The sequence below is a fragment of the Salvia hispanica genome, chromosome 4 (genome assembly GCF_023119035.1).
Source record: "Salvia hispanica cultivar TCC Black 2014 chromosome 4, UniMelb_Shisp_WGS_1.0, whole genome shotgun sequence".
Taxonomy (NCBI): domain Eukaryota; kingdom Viridiplantae; phylum Streptophyta; class Magnoliopsida; order Lamiales; family Lamiaceae; genus Salvia; species Salvia hispanica.
This window is the reverse complement of record NC_062968.1, coordinates 23,045,469-23,063,289: the sequence shown is the minus strand read 5'-3', so window position 1 is coordinate 23,063,289 and position 17,821 is coordinate 23,045,469. Positions and strand designations below refer to the sequence as shown.

At 42.3% G+C, this 17,821-nt stretch overlaps 2 protein-coding genes across 2 annotated transcripts; both read right to left on the bottom strand.

Moving 5' to 3' along the window:
• Positions 1-13,416: 13,416 nt before the first annotated feature.
• Positions 13,417-15,880, bottom strand: LOC125224240 (DNA-directed RNA polymerases II and IV subunit 5A-like). Its single transcript, XM_048127607.1, has 5 exons — positions 15,828-15,880; positions 15,256-15,460; positions 14,472-14,651; positions 13,947-14,060; positions 13,417-13,758 (listed from the first exon to the last, which is right to left on the bottom strand). The coding sequence occupies exons 2-5, from the start codon at positions 15,451-15,453 to the stop codon at positions 13,633-13,635; spliced, it is 618 nt and encodes a 205-aa protein (XP_047983564.1). The 5' UTR covers positions 15,454-15,460; positions 15,828-15,880; the 3' UTR covers positions 13,417-13,632.
• A 1,244-nt stretch (positions 15,881-17,124) lies between these two features.
• Positions 17,125-17,574, bottom strand: LOC125220684. Its single transcript, XM_048122836.1, has one exon. The coding sequence runs from the start codon at positions 17,572-17,574 to the stop codon at positions 17,125-17,127; it is 450 nt and encodes a 149-aa protein (XP_047978793.1).
• Positions 17,575-17,821: the final 247 nt, after the last annotated feature.

Here is a 17,821-nt window from a genome sequence, read left to right as displayed (position 1 = left end):
AACACGGCATCCACAAGCGGTGGGTCGCCCATGCCTAACTTTGATGGCTCGGAAGCCCTTGCGTGACTTGCACGGGCGGAGCAATATTTTCTGATCTCGGAAACCCCTTCCGAGGACCGGGTAGGCATCGCCATGGTAGCTCTGGCTGGCGCTGCCCTCCCTTGGTACCAGTTGTTGCGGCAGCGAGTTCCGGATCTGACGTGGGCTCGGTTTGCAAGGGAATTGATGAAAAGATTTGGAGGCAATGGAGCGTTGAATGAATATGAAGCATTCGCCGCAGTCCGCCACACTAGCTCCCTTGCGGATTTCGTGGCTGCTTTTGAGGCGCGACTCGCGCAGGTTCCGGATATCTCGTGTCAGCAATACCTTTGATTCTTTATGGCGGCACTTCAACCTGAGGTCCGTCTACAAATGAAGGCCGCCAAAATCACTACTTATGAGGATGCGGTCGAGTTAGCACTGGACATCGACATGATGACGTCCAACCAGCCCCCGCGATCAGCGCCTACCCAGTCGCCCACCCAGGCGCACACATATGCAGCCCAATCGGCTCGCTCCTTCTCAAAGGGGTGCTCCCAAACCCTCTCTCATTCATATGGATCATCTAAATCTGTATCCAAACGCTTCCGGAACGTGTCTCCGGAGGAATATAAGCGGCACATGGCAGCAGGTACCTGTATCAAGTGCGGCCTGAAGTTCGGTCCAGCCCATAGATGCCCTCCCAAAACTCTCAATATTCTTGTCTGCGAGGATGAACCGGCTCACGAAGTTGAGCTGCAGCTCTTTGAATTATCATTGAATGGTCTGGACACGTCAACAACTATGAAGCTATTTGGAGAAATTGGCTCGCATAGGATCAAAGTCATGGTGGATAGTGGCACTAGCCACTGTTTTATTTCAGAACAATTGGCACAACAGCTCCAGTTACCGATCACGCCCACTAAACCTTATTCGGTAATATTGGGCGATGGAACGCCACGTCGGGCAGCGGGGCTCTGCCAGAGGTTGCCTTTGGTTTTGGAGAAGGAGAGCTTCTCTCCGCAACATCGACGTGATACTAGGGGTATCATGGCTCGAGACCCTCGGTTATGTCTTGGCAAATTGGCAGCACTCCTCTATGGATTTCCCAGTCGATGGTCGGCCCGTGTCAATCAGAGGCGACCCGACCCTCATGAGGCGCGCGTGCTCAACACAAGACCTGCGATCCCTGGAAGAAGGGGACTGCTGCTGGTTCCTTCGATCGGTGGAAAAGGAGACAGCTCCGGGTTCTTTTGGCTTCGGCATGGACCTGTCACAGGCAGCACGGTCCCAGCTGCTACAACTTGTGGCTGATTTCCCATCTGTTACAAAATCAGCTGGGGTCTTCCCCCGAGTCGCAGCGTTGACCATCAAATTCCGCTCCTGCCAGGTACAGAACCTGTCTCGCTTCGCCCTTATCGCTATAACCACTTGCAGAAAGATGAGATGGAGAAGCTAGTGGCAAAAATGCTGGCCTCCGGGGTGATTCAGCCAAGTACCAGCCCCTACTCCAGCCCGGTCCTGCTCGTCCGGAAGAAGGACGGTTCGTGGCGTTTCTGCATCGATTACCGGAATTGAACAAGCGGATTGTCCCTGATAAATACCCCATTTCGGTCATTCAGGAGCTTCTCGATGAATTACATAGCGCTAGATGTTCAGCAAGATTGATTTGAAGGCGGGATACCACCAAATTCGTGTGGCTGCCAGGGACGTTCACAAGACCACGTTTCGCACGCACTTCGGTCATTATGAGTGTTTGGTAATGCCGTTCGGCCTCACCAATGCCCCGGCCACGTTTCAGGGTTTGATGAATGACATCTTTTGGCCAGCCTTGCGAAAGTTCGTCCTGGTTTTCTTTGACGACATCCTAATTTATAGCAACTCATGGGAGGCACATATGCGGCATCTATGACACGCTTTTCAGACCCTCCACGCACATTCCCTCGTGGTCAATCCCAAGAAATGTTTGTTGGGACACCATAGTGTGGAGTATCTTGGTCATATCGTGTCCTACGAGGGGGTGAAGATGGACCCGGCAAAGATCTCAGCGGTTTTACGGTGGCCGACTCCGTCGAACTTGAAGAGTGTAAGGGGTTTCCTTGGCTTAACCGGATACTATTGCCAATTCATTCATGATTATGGCAAGATCGCAGCCCCTCTCACCGCCCTTCAAAAGAAGCCTCCAGTCCCATCAGATAAACGAGCATGGACATGGCCAGCCGACGCAGCAGCCCGCGTTCGAAGCCCTTAAGGAGGCACTGACGTCGGCACCCCTTCTCCGTACGCCAGATTTTACCAAAGAATTCGTCATTGAATGCGATGCCTCGGTTCGAGGGCTAGGCGCGGTTCTAATGCAGGAGCGCCAATCGATTGTCTATTTTAGCAAAACACTGTCTTCCCGATGGCTCGCTAAGTCCGCCTACAAGAAAGAGATGATGGCTTTGGTTTTAGCAATCATCATTGGTGCCCGTACTTACTCAGCCGCCGCTTTGTGGTACACATGGATCAACAGAGCCTACGTCAACTTTTGGCCCACCCCTTGGCCACTCCGGCTCAGCAGAACTGGGCTGCGAAATTGTTAGGCTACGATTTTTCGATCGTCTACAAGGAAGGCCGCCTCAATAAAGCTGCAGACGCCCTCTCACGTCGCGACGAAATAACGCTGGAGTTCTCGGCTGTGTCCCGACCAACCTGGCCGGAATGGTCCACCGTCCAGTCCACCATTTCTGCCCACCCAACTCTGGCTAAAATCAAAACTGACTTGGAGGCAAGGCGTCTTTCATCTCTCTACTATGAGCTGATTCATGGGACTCTTTTCTACAAGGGTCGAATCGTGATGCCTCTACAATCATCGTGGATTCAGAAATTGATTGCCGAATTTCACATCACGCCAACCGGGGACCACTCCGGGGCCTATCGCACTTACCGCCGGCTCGCATTGAACGTGTATTGGCCTGGAATGATGCGGCAGGTCACTGCCTTTGTTGTGGCTTGCGCAATCTGCCAGCGACACAAGTCTGAAACCAAGGCTCTGGCGGGTCTTTTGCAACCCCTGCCAATACCGGAACGAGTTTGGGAGGATATTAGCATGGATTTCGTCTCTGGGTTACCTAAGTCAGTGGGGTTCGACTGCATCTTAGTCGTCGTCGACCGTTTATCCAAATATGCACACTTCATTGGTTTGAGGCACACATTTTTGGCTCGACAAGTGGCTGATACGTTCACAAGTGAGATTATACGCCTCCTGGCATACCTCGTTCGATCGTGTCGGATTGAGATCCACTGTTCTTAAGCTCTTTCTGGAGAGAGCTCTTCCGCGCTACGGGAACTAAGCTGAAAATGAGCTCGGTGTACCACCTTGAAACAGATGGCCAAACAGAGGTCCTAAATCGGTGCCTACAGACTTACCTCCGCTGCTTTTTCGTCCGATCGACCGAAACAGTGGCACGAGTGGCTGTCTTGGCTGAGTACTGCTATAACACGAGTGCCTATTCGTCTGCTGGGATGACGCTTTTCGAGGTAGTTTACGGCCGACCGCCCCCGACCATCCACGATTTCCTACCAGGTGAGATAAGAGCCCAGGCTGTTGTCGACACGCTCCGTTCTCGCAACGACACCCTGGAACTTCTGCGCCACCACCTTCAACGCGCTCAGAATCGGATGATGGTCGCCGCTAACAAGCGACGTCACAATGTTCACTTCAACATCGGCGACATGGTTTATTTGAATTTTTGCCCACATCGTCAGTCCACACTCTTTACGGTGCGAAATAGGAAGCTGGCCCCTCGTTATTTCGGCCCATTTCGGGTCAGCGCGCGCATTGGCAGCTCTGCATATCGCTTGGAGCTTCCCGCCACAGCTTGTATTACCCAGTTTTCCATGTCTCCTTGTTGAAACGAGCCACTGGGGAGGAGAGGGCCGAACCAACTTTGCCGGAGGGACTGACTGATTACGAGCCCCCAATCTTGCCGGAACGGGTACTGGACAGACGGGTGGTTGGCCATGAGGGGCAGCAGTTAAACAGGTCCTGCTAAAATGGGATGGGCTGGACATTGAGGAGGCAACTTGGATGGATGAAGCTGATATTTGTGGGCAGTTTCCTTTTTTCAGCCTTGAGGACAAGGCTGTTTTGACGGATGGGGCAGTTGATACGGTTAAAGAGTGGAAGACTTACAAGAGGGGAGAGAGAGGAGTGGCCTGGCCGAGTAACAAGCAACAACAGTAGAGGGAATTTCAAATTAGTTTGTTAGCAAGAATATCTATGGTTGTTCAGGTTGTTAGGTTGTCAGTCAATTTCCTAATTTCATGTAATTTGAATTTCAAGTAGCTGATATGGTAGTCAATAAATAGGGAGAACCGAAGGAGAGAAATCATCTCTGAAAGTGATCATTTTGTAGACGACTCTGTAGTAGGGCCTCCGTGTGAGGATTGTGTCTTTCCATTTATTTCCAACAACAAAAGTTCTAGTTCCTTTCCCTCTAATTCAGTGTTTATTTCAGCACACTTCGTGCTAATTCTGTTTGGGTAGCCTTTACTCCTATCAAACATACAACTATTTTTGCCAGTGTATGGTTGATAATGCAGCAGCTGATAGTTTTTGTCTAAATTACTGCATACATCAATGTATCTTTGTGGATTAAAAGTTGGAACACCTGAAATTATGCATTAATGGATCATAATCAAGCAATTTGATATCGTCTTATATGTCCTTAAAATTGGATATTGTTATTTGGTATTCTCTGCTGCTTAGGAAGTTTCAAGTCAGTGATACCTCTGTTTCACTTAACTCACAACTAAGTATCACAAAAAGATTAATGTGTCCTTCGAATTCCAGGGGCCCTCTTTTCCAGCAGCGGCCTTATCCGTCCCCAGGGGCAGTTCTACGTAAAAATGCTGAAATCGCATCTCAGAAGAACAACAATTTATGGATCAGACGAGCGATGCTATAGTATATATTGTCATTAAATTATAAGCACTTGCCGAATCACTTGAAACCATGTTTCTTAGCTTTCTCTGAAGACTACGAGATTAGAGGCTCCAGACTCATATGTTTGTGGGTTGCAGAAGAATTTGTAAAATCAAACGGGGAAAGAAGTTTGGAAGAAGAGGCAGAGGATTGTCTAACATGTCTAGTAGATAGAAATCTATTTTTGATTAGTGATTACAAGATGAACTTAAAACCAAAGAGTTACAGCATGCATGATATGTTGAGGTATATATACATCAAGAAATCTGGTGAAGACATGTTTCTGAATGGTCCAAACAAGTTCACATTCTCTAATCCACGTCGCATGAGTTTTCACACATCAGACGAATTGAAAGATGTTAATGATTCAACTGAGTCAATATCACTAACTCGATTTGTTATATGCACTGGTTTTTGGATGGCAAAGTTTCCATCTGGTGCATTTTTGGCGGCAAGATTGCTAAGAGTGTTGAACATAATGCATATGCGTTGCGATAGTTTCCCAACTGAAATATTTGAACTTGTCAACCTACGCTTCTTAGGTGTCGGGTTCTATTCAAGTATACCGAGAGGAATATCAAGATTATGGAATATGCAAACATTGATTGCTCCTAATTCCAAGTTTGCTGAGCTATGGAAGCTCTCTAAGTTAAGAAATGTCGAGGTGTTTGGATTTGAGTTATTAAAAGATGAGGAAAGGAACTATAGTGTCATGATGAAGCTGCAAAGGATTTCATTTAATATTTTTGAAGAGGAGGCAACAACTTGAGATGGTTTCCACAAAAACATTCCAAATATTAAAAAGTTGTATGTTTATGATTACATCGAAACTACATCCACGGCAATGGATCTTAGCCAACTTCACAAGCTCGAAAGTTTAAGGTGCTCTAAAATCAAAAGTATATCCTCTCTAGACGATTTCGGTCGTCATTTCAGAGTTATATTTCCCTGTAATATTAGAAAAGTAGTTATGTTTAGATGTGAAATGATTTTGGGAGCGTGGAGGACTCTGTGTGAAATACATAAGCTGGAAGTGCTCTGGATGACTTGCTGCAGTTTTAAAAGCGTGGAGGAGACATGTGATGAAGAGCGGGAGTTAGTGATAGAAATAACGGGATAAAATTCCCAAGCCGTTACAGGTGGTACTCTAACTATTACAATCGAAGAAAGATAATAACAATAAATGGAATGAAAATTACAACGGAAATAATAATATAAACCGAACTATAAGTCGAGTCGAGGGAAGCCCTCTTTCCGCAAGACAAATTACGCCCCGGCTAGTGCTTACGGAATGGCGTATTGTCCCCAAAGATAAAACGACTTCCTCCTAGCGTGTAGAAGCACCTCAAACCCACTAGGCACCGGCGAACTTGATGGTGTTCCGAGAATCGAGCTATGCAATGCTCCTAAGATGCACACTACGATGTAGAGAACTTGAGAGAATATGTAATGCTTTTGTTTGTGTATTTCTCATATCTCAAACCCACCTATTTATAGGATAGGAGAGATCACTCCAAAAGACTTGTCATTAAGGTACACCGTAAACCAAAAGGAGGTTACACAAGATGAAAAGCCAAAGGACTTAGGTCACATGAAAGGCTAAAAGTCTCTCCTTATTTCACACGTTTTCAACAATCCCCCACATTGGTTAGAGCACTGACAGCTCAAACCAACACAAGACGTGTTTGTATGCATGCAGACTCTTCGCTCAATTCTCGAGAAATAATATTGCATTTGGAATAGTAGCTTGGGGCTTTGAATTTTCCATAGTCAACACTATCGGGCATACCGGCGGCCTGGTGGACGTGATGCCTTGAACCATTCCTCCTTGGTGTATACCGAGACAATAATATTGATACAATACTATTTACAAACTCATCAGTTCTCACGTTTGTGTCCTTTACTGGCCATGGAACACCACTTTGGATTCATTAGTGATTCACAAGTTGAAGCGGCCCACACTTCTTCACTTACATAGGTGATTCTTTTCCAGGTATCCTGCAATACCCACCTCCTCGAGGTTTCTAAGAATCATTAAAAGTTAAAACTTAGCCTCTTACCACATGCAGGTTACAACACTCAATGCTTTTCTAAAGAATGGGCGAAGATAAAAAAAAAAAAAAATCTTCCGAGTGTTACAGCTAGAGTCATATAGCTTCGTTTTCCCATTGAACCAAGCCCATGGGATCTCCAATCGTATGGTTGGGTTACCACTATAATCATCTTTTAAAATGTGGTTTTCAGTCCCATTCCTTTTAGCAATTTATGCATTTGATCACGGTTTAAACTTTTCGTTAACGGATCCGCTAAGTTATCCACTGACCTTACATAGTCAACTGCGATAACACCACTTGTAATCAACTGCCTCACGGTATTATGTTGCCGACGAATATGTCGAGACTTACCATTGTATAAGCCACTATGTGCTCTCCCTATAGCCGCTTGGCTATCACAGTGTATCACTACTGTCGGCACTGGCTTCTTCCAACATGGAATATCTTCTAGGAAGTTTCTAAGCCACTCGGCTTCTTCCCCTGCTTTGTCTAAAGCGATAAACTCAGATTCCATGGTGGATCGAGCTATACACGTCTGTTTCGTTGACTTCCACGAAACAGCTCCACCCCCCACAGTGAACACATACTCACTCGTCGAAAACGAGTCTTTTGAATCAGAGATCCAATTTGCATCACAGTACCCTTCAAGTACTTGGGGATAGTTTGTGTACTGCAGCTCAAAGTTAAGAGTATACTTCAAGTATCTCAAAACCCTACGCAGAGCTTTCCAATGTTCCTTGCTTGGGTTGCTCGTAAATCGGCTCAGCTTATTCACCGTACACGCAAGATCTGGTCGGGTGCAGTTTGTGATAAACATCAACTCCCTATGATCCTTGCATATTCTTCTTGAGCTACAGGCTCACCCGTGTGCTTACTCAAATGCACGTTGGGTTCCAATGGAGTCTTAGCTGGCTCACAGTCAAAGGAGTGAAACTTTTTAAGCACTTTCTCAATGTAATGAGATTGTGTCAAAGCTATTCCCTCAGGATTCCTTTTAATCTTGATTCCGAGAATCACATCAGCTAGACCCATATCTTTCATGTCGAAATTTCTATTCAACATATTTTTGGTCTCGTTGATAATGACACTATTGCTGCCCATAATCAACATATCATCCACATAAAGACACACAATAACGAAGCCATTATTTGTTTCCTTAATGTAAACACACTTATCACACTCGTTGATAGTGAACCCATTTGACAACATCACATTGTCAAACTTCAAGTGTCATTGCAAAGGCGCTTGTTTTAATCCATATAGAGACCTCACTAGTTTGCATACCTTCCTTTTTTGGCCAGGTACTACAAACCCTTCAGGTTGCTCCATATAAATTTCTTCCTCCAATTCACCATTCAGAAATGCAGTTTTCACATCCATTTGGTGAATTTCAAGATTGTGCAAAGCAGCAATCGCAAGAAGCACCCGAATGGAAGTGATTCTCGTAACGGGTGAATACGTGTCGAAGAAGTCATATCCTTCTTGCTGCTTAAAGCCTTTTACAACTAGGCGAGCTTTGTACTTTTCAATAGTACCATCAGTTTTATGTTTCCTTCTCAGGATCCACTTTCACCCTAAGGTCTTACAACCTTCTGGCAAGTCTACTAACACCCATGTATTATTTCTCATAATTGATTCAATTTCACTATTGATTGTTTCTTGCCAGAATGGCGCATCTGGGCCAGACAGCGTTTCCGCTAATGACTTTGGTTCATCATCCAACATAAAGGTTATGAAGTCGGGACCAAAAGTCTTAGCAATTTTAACTCTTTCACCACGTCTTGGTTCTACATCCTCATGACTTAACCTCGTCCTTTTTGGAGGATTAGAACTAGTGGATTCATCCATCATTCTTTCACTAGAACGATCATCCTGCCTCTTGCAAGGGTAAATATTCTCAAAGAATATAGCATTCCTTGACTCTATCGTTGATCCTTCAGCCACGCCAGGCACAACTGACTTATGGACTAGGAAACGATATGCACTACTATTAAGTGCATGGCCAATAAAGATGCAATCGACTGTTTTAGGGCCAATAGCAACTTGTTTCGGAGGCGGCACTTCTACCTTTGCTAAACACCCCCACAATTTGAGGTATGAATGCAAAGGTTTTTTGCCTTTCCACAACTCATAGGGAGTCACATCCCTACTTTTTAGTGGAATCTTATTCAGGATATAATTTGCCGTTAACACAGCCTCCCCCCACATGTTCTGGGGTAAACCTGAATTAATCAACAGAGCATTCATCATCTCTTTCAGTGTTCGATTTTTGCGTTCAGCAACACCATTCGATTGAGGAGAATATGGAGCCGTGGTTTGGTGAATTATACCACTTGCATGACAAAACTCTGCAAACGGCGCTACATACTCGCCACCTCTATCACTTTGAACACACTTTATTCGACAATTAAGTTGATTTTCGGCTTCATTTTTGAAGTCTTTAAACGCTTCAATTGTCTCATCTTTACTTCTTAATAAGTAAAGGTAACAATACCTTGTGCAATCATCTATAAATGTGATTAAATGCTTTTTACCACCTCTTGTTTGCACAAATTTCAAATCACATACGTCCGTATGGATCAACTCAAGAGGTTTTGTGCTCCACTCTACCGAATGGAACGGCGGCTTAGCCATTTTGGCTTCAACACACACTTCACATCTTTCTTGTGAGTTAAACTTATCAACTTTTAGTAAATTAAGATTTACTAATCTTTTTATAGCATTTAGATTTACATGTCCCAATCTATTATGCCATAAATCAGAGCTCTCAAGCAAATAAGAAGATGTGTCATCTTCCTTATTGCACATTCCTTTTCCACGGTGAATGATCGTAACATTCAGCTGAAAAATTCCATTCACTAGGTGGCCTTTACCTATGAATTTTCCATTCTTGGTCAATATAACCTTTTCACACTCAAATTCTAGTGAAAATCCATGATTTACTAGAAGTGAGCCTGACAGCAAATTGTTTTGAATGTCTGGGACATGCAGCACATCCTTAAGGATAAGAACCTTTCCAGATCCTAGTTTTAGGAACACATTACCCACACCAACTACCTCAGAAGAGGCTTGGTTTCCCATGCGTACTTTTCTACCTCCAACATATTTGTAAGTAGAAAAAACACTTCTCTTGGAGCACACATGACATGTGGCACCCGTATCAACAAACCATTCATTTGGATTATTACTATGGTCCACGTCGGAGACCATTGCGACCACCTCGTGATCTTTGTTGTTTATAACAACACGTTCAAATAATTTGCACAATATTGTCTCCAACAATAAGTACACAATTATATTGAACCATATGTGCATTGGTATATTCAACACCACATGCATCCCAATTATTACTACCAAGTCTAAATTGATCTTTCTTGTCAAATGACAAACGATAAACACAATTCTCAAGAGCATAGCTCTCAAGGAATTAACCACTTCATTGCACATCGACATTGCGACTGTTCGTTTCTTCATTCCAGCTTTGGAGCTCATGTTTCCTCCAACTTCGATTGGTATAACCCTGTGTCTTAGAAGAGTACACTAATTTGTCTTGTGATTGTTAGAAATAACGGGATAAAATTTCCAAGCCGTTACAGGCGGTACTCTAACTATTACAATCAAATGAAGATAATAACAATAAATGGAATGAAAATTACAATGGAAATAATAAAACAAACCGAACTATAAGTCGAGTCGAAGGAAGCCCTCTTTCCGCAAGACAAATTACGCCCCGGCTAGTGCTCACGGAATGGTATATTGTCCCCAAAGATAAAACGACTTCCTCCTAGCGTGTAGAAGCACCTCAAACCCGCTAGGCACCGGCGAACTTGATGGAGTTCCGAGAATCGAGCTATGCAATGCTCCTAAGATGCACACTATGATGTAGAGAACTTGAGAGAATATGTAATGCTTTTGTTTGTGTATTTCTCATCTCTCAAACCCACCTATTTATAGGATAGGAGAGATCACTCCAAAAGACTTGCCATTAAGGTACACCATAAACCAAAAGGAGGTTACACAAGACGAAAATCCAAAAGACTTAGGCCACATGAAAGGACAAAAATCTCTCCTTATTTCACACGTTTTCAACATTTAGCAGATGGAGATGTATTCGCCTCATGCAGTTTCTAACTCTTGACCGTTGGAGGCTAAGGCGTTGGATAGCCATCAGACCAATTTCCCTAGACTCCACCACCTTCACCTCCTTTTAATTAACTCACATATGGATAGCTGATGAGAGAAAAAACGGATAAAATATGGGAGGGAGAAGAAAAGATGAGTAAAATATGACTGAGAAACTCTTTATATTTAAAAATATTAGTGAAATTAAATAGGATCAATATCAATCATGAAATCACACTTCTCCAGCAATTACATCATACCAAGAATATTTATTTTTGAAAAGTAACAACACAATACTGGATATACATTGTACACTTTACGCTCATGAAAACATTAGTAGAATTTATTCATTCTTGGTTTCCACATTTATATTAATATGAACTATATAATTGATCATCCATTTTTGGATAATGCATTTTAAGGTAGCAAATTACAATCAACTCAAGGGGCATAGCCACCATGACCACCACCTTCGCCACCACCGGCGCCGCCACCGTACCCGCCGGCATGTCCCCCACCCGCGGACGCACTGCCGCCGCCACCACCTCCTCCTGCACCTCCACCATATCCTCCGCCGTGGGCCCCTCCCGCGCCGCCACCGGAACCTCCACCGCTCCCATATCCCGATCCCGAGGCGCTTCCGTCACCCCCGGCCGATGCGCCTCCTCCACCACCACCATGACCACCACCGCCACCATATCCTCCGGCACCGCCACCTCCACTGCCGCCTCCTTCACCACCTCCTTCGCCTCCACCGTATCCACCGGCATGTCCCCCTCCGGCGGCCGCACTACCACCACCTCCGCCGCCGCCGGAACCACCGCCGCCACCGCCGCCGTGAGCTCCTCCGCCGCCACCGCCGTATCCCCCACCCGCACCATGTCCTGCCCCACTGCCACCGGCATATCCACCTCCGGCATAAGCGCCGCCGCCGCCTTCACCTCCGCCGCCTCCTCCACCGCCGGCATAGACACCAGCATCGACACCCACACTGAGCCTTGCGGCGGAACATATCGCCGCAAACAAAATCACAAAGAAAAGAAGAGAAACAAATTTGTTTGCAGCCATGTTTGTTTGTTGATATTCTATGCATGCATGATCACCTATTTATAGCCAATCTCACAGAGAGAGTGGTCCATTAACCAATCACGCCTTCCAGATTTCTCTTACTAGTGAGCTTTTGCTGTTTCCCAATATCCAATTACCAATTTATTTTTTTAGTATATAGTATAATTAATCACTCAAAATATAAGAGAAAGATTGTTATTCAAAACGTACGAATAGAGGACTGGCCAAAAGGTTTGCTCTTAAGGAACGAGGTGTTAAAATACCATGACAACTATTCCTGTTTGATTTAAAATTAAAATTGTAAAAGTATTTGAATAATATTTAAGCTTTTAAATATTACCAATGTTACTAATAGAAGAATAAAAATGGGAAATGTTACTCATGCTTTAGAGAAAAAGTTTTGATAATAAGTTACCTAATCGAAAAATCCTAGTTGGAAATACACTTCATCAACAACTGAGTTTATATTGGTGCAGGTATGTTTGGAGTTCAACTCAAATGTAGCACGAACCAATAAAATTACGTACTTGCGGATTTTGTGTTTACTATTACCGAATTAAATAATTCAGTAAAACAAATGTTGATATAATTAATAACTAATTTATTAAAAAAAACTAACAATTTAGGGCACTTAAGTAGTGGAGCAAAATTCTTATGAATTTACAACCACTTTTTATCGTTATCGCTTAGGCATGATGATGGAAATCCAACTCAAAATTATTCGTTTCCCACGTATATTAGGTTTTGTGAACATGATCACAATTGCATTAGTATTACTTTTTCACGACTTATACTGTTATACATGTGCTATGTTATGTTGCCTTTGCGGCTTTGCTTCTTCCGCGTAATCCCACCACCGATGGTGACAATTAAAGGCGTATTTAGAAAATGGAACGCGTGGAAATGGACACAATGAAGAAGGTCATATAATAGAAGCAGTGCAGCGACCATTGATGTCGGATGAAGAACATAAATGAACCCTGACCTTGAAGGAACAGTTGCTGCACACCACGATGCAAAAGACGAATTTAATGAAGTTTTGTGGCCTTCAGGTGTAAACAGTAGTGGACTAGTGGTCGATTTTTAAACGAAAAATTGTGAAGAGATCTAATAAAAAAATACTCCTAGTGCATGAACTTTTGAATGTGTTTGCCTGCATTTCACTACTTAGGAAATTAAAAAGAAAAAGAAAATAAAAACTATTTTTGTGTATAGCCCATCCAATAAAATCAAACCTAAAACCATTGATAAGACTCAAGGTGGCATTCTCAGATCTAGAATGATAAGTTCTTCAACTATATAAACACTACTAAGAATGAAGTCATGAACCCGAGCAAGTCCCTACGAAACTCTCTTCTACTTCTATGTTTATACAAAGCTACGAGACAAAAGGTTCTAGAATGTTCAAAATGCGTATCTGTAAGTGATGTATCTTCCGGCAGTTTCACTAGGGCGGATGATCTTCACGACATCCCCACTTTTCAGCCCGTGATATCTGGCGACAGGGTCAGTTACCTGAATACGAGGGAGCTGGCGCAGCACAGAACGTTAAAATAATGTGAAAATGGAGATGCTAAATAAAACCAAACAGAGCTCTCATGAGTCATTACTTGATTTTCAATTTAACAGAAGTTTCATGATTATGATCGTTTCAGGCATTTATGCAGCACCCGAACGATGATAGGTATAGCAGAGTTCGAAAATTAGCATATACAAACCTGAGTTTCTTTGACAGTGTATCTTGCAAGCAGAGCTGTCTTTTCTTCAGCCGTGAGGACTTGATGCGGGGGAACAAGCTCGTGATGGTGGATGTTGACTAGCAACTCAGCCTCCTGCATATTTACATTAGTATAACCAAGGTCCAAAAATAATAGCCACACCTGTAAAACACAACAGTCAAGTAAAGAGCTGCTACAAGGTCTCGTTTACTTTGGCAGTTAAGGGCTGGGTTTCTAGAACTTATCCCCGCATTTTAGATTTGATTGATTATAAGGGATATATATCCCACCTAAAAAGGTTGCGATACGACTTACTCATCTCTGCCTTCTAGTGTATCACATCTTAAAACAAATCAACCCAACATTTTATAATATTGGGAATAATCAAGCCCTTAAATTGAAATCTTCAGTTAATAAAAGAAGCTGTGTAAGGCATGTTCTCTACCAGTAAAAAGTAGACCTAAAACATTTATCCAAAACATGACACATATGTGATTAAAGACAAAAGAACTAGACAACATTTACCTGGAAAACTTCCACCTGAAATTTCTTGGCTACTTCCTTTATCATTTTATTAGCAAAAGGAGTCAACGCCTGCTGTGAAACTAGGATGGCCCGAGTAACATTGTCATCGTGCATTCGACTGATCAAAGTCCTTATTGTCGTAGCTCCAACCTTGGCATCTTCAGGAAAGAACACATATATCTGGAAATAAGTAGAAAAACTATAAATAAGTTGGGGAAAGTAAGAGAAATGATAGATTGATGTGCACAAGCACACCAAGCACTAGTGATCCATTTAGAGAAACCAAAATATCTCCTGAATTCCATCGTCTGTGCAAGGTTTAAAGGCTTACTGGACACAAGTAGATACTAGAGATTACAAAGCATGAAAGCCTAACAGTCAAATAACTATCAAAGCTTGTGACATCCAATTTGAGAGATTGGACAGAGTTAGGAATAAGATGTGAAAATCTAAATTTATTGGACAAATATCCACTGTCTATTGCACTTATGTCACACAATACCCACACACGGAGATTATGCACCCGATGCAGAATAAGGCCAACTCAAAGGAGGGCTCACTGACGGAACTGCCATGAAACGACTTATTAGTGGATTGATAGATCACTTCGGAATAGCATATACCAGACTCATGTTAAGAGGATTAACCAAACCAAAAATACATCTCAGAGTCAGTCATCTTATAACATTTAATAGACATTCAACGCCTCAATAAAATCGACATCCGCGGATTGTGCTCCCAAGAACTCAACAAAATTTAACAGATCACGCCATCACAAGAATACCTGTTCTCCACTGTCACGCTTGTCTTTGACAAGCATAAGGTCCTCTCTCTTCATATTGTCACCATACTTGGCAGTGAATCCTTCCTTGGTCATCGCAATCTCATCATCAGTCACCACATAACCCCTGTCCCTCAGCATTTGCAGCACCGTTTTCATGGCTTTGAACAACCGCCTCACCTCCTCCTCAGGCAGCACCATTTTTCCACTGCCAATTCCACACATCAGCCGTAGAGTCGTAGCTCAACAGATTCCACAAAACACAGCCAGAAATCATGTGTTCATACACACTATTATTGAATAATTTATGTTAATTAATTGAATAGTATTAAAAGCGCGAAATTTTTCAGATAACCCTAACATTCATGGTTTGTAATTCATCCTAACACACAGACTTCAAGGTAATTTCCAATTTAATGAGAGTAAACGACGAAATTAATGACTTAGATTGACGTAATTAGCAATTAATTAATGCAAACTTCCAATTTACTGACGGTAAATAAACAACGTAATAAGCTTTGCTCTGTCATGTATTGAGGAAAGCGGTGGTTTCCGGCGGTGATTGGCAGACTAACCTTCGCGCGGGAAGCGGCGGTGTGGGGACGAAGGGTTTTTGGGATTTGTGTATTAACCGTTTTCCTTTATATTTTCTCAAATTTTACTAATTTCCTTTATATAATTAACTTTGATTTACCCTTTCACAAAAAAGCTTTCATTGTATAGTACGTTTTCATTACTTTCTTTTGTTATAGAGGAAGTTTGATCATATCGATTAATTTCATCATCATATTATTTTAGTTTCATATTTTTCATAAAGACTTAATATTCAAATTTTGATTACATTATTTTATTATATAAACATAAACATGCGTAGTTCATACACTTACATACCTATAAAAAAATGCATGACTGCCGGTCTTTATCTTTCTCTATTTCCATTGAAATAATATACATGATTTTTTATGATAAATAAAAACTAAATTACGATTATATTTTTACTATAGTGAGAGAACATCCACTCCTAAATTATTAGATTTACATAGTTTGAGACAAATTTGAAATTCGTGTAATTATATATTGTGGTCAATTTATTGTAGCGTGTAAATGGACGCGTGACACTGTACAATAATGGTAATTTACATGGTCAAAAAGTGGCTCTTGACCTATTCTTTTTTGTTGTAATATGTTAAATATGTACATTGAAATTATATCTATTAGATATAAATTCTTGAGTTTTTTGGAGTACTATTTTGGCGTATTACTTCTATTCGACTTTGCTGATCGTGGCCAGACCAATAAGCGCATGTTATTTATCGTTTAGTAGGATTTAAAATGAGTTAGTACCCAATCACAATAATTCAGTTTGAAGTAAAAAACAAATTTTATTGTGAAGTACAGTAAAACAGTGGTAGTATTAAATTGAAAAACCATAACTTATTAGCTAGATCCAACTCACCATAGTATCTTTGTGGGTAATATTGAGATGCTGTATCAGTCATCACTATATTTAATTCTTCAACTTCCTTAAATGCTAGTGGTACCAATTATTTTTTATTTGAAACCAAAAAATATACAGAGCGAATTATGATTACACAGGACATATTTTTAGTACTCATTGTCATATTTGTTTATTAATTTAAAATAAAACATAAATATTTCCTCTCTTCGCAACTTATAGAATTAAGCAGTACTAGTAGTTTTTTTCATTTTTAGAATTTGTCTTACACCAAAATTTGTTTAAATTTCATGATTTATAAAAAATTATTTCTCTTATACTAGAATACGCAGTAGGAAATATTAAGCAAGAACGGCAAAAATGGGACTATAGCATAATCTAGAAAATAAAAAGAATCTAAAAATTGTTGAATCCATTTACATCGCTAACACAGTCGGCGGTAGAGAAGCAGCAATATGAGTGATGTTTCGGATCTGCAATGTCTGAATCGGCGCCCCATTAAATCTCCTCTTCCACAGATTCGCATTCTCCTCCGCCTTCTTCACCACCGGCAGCGGCGGATCTAGCTCCCCCACGTCCACCACCTTCGATCTCACTACCTGCAGTTCCTTCCTACTCCCGCAATTATTAATCTCGGCGAAGAGTCTCCTGAGCTTGGAGTAGGTGCGGTTGGGGGGAGATGGATCGCGGCGGCTGTTTCTCTTGAGTTGGCCCATGCACCCGACTCTGGGGGAGGACGGGGACGGATCGCGGCGGCGGCGCCGGGGGAGGGCTATGTCTTTGAGCGACAGGCGGCAGAAGAGTGGGAGGAAGATGGTTTTGTGGTGGAGGAGCTGCTGCTGGCGGTGGTCGTACACGCTCCCCATGTTTTGTTTTACTTTCTGTTGATGTGTGTGTTTTAGAGAATGGTAGATTCAAATGTGTACATATATAGTTGTATATTAAAATATGACTCGTGTCTCCAAGGGAAATTACTGTGTCTTTTTTGGGCACCAAAACTATGAATCATCATCACCTTCCAACCAATAAATTACCAAAATATAATCTTGTTTTCAAGCTAAATAGCCAACAATATATTAATGAATTTTGATACTAGTATTTCTTGTCATGGAA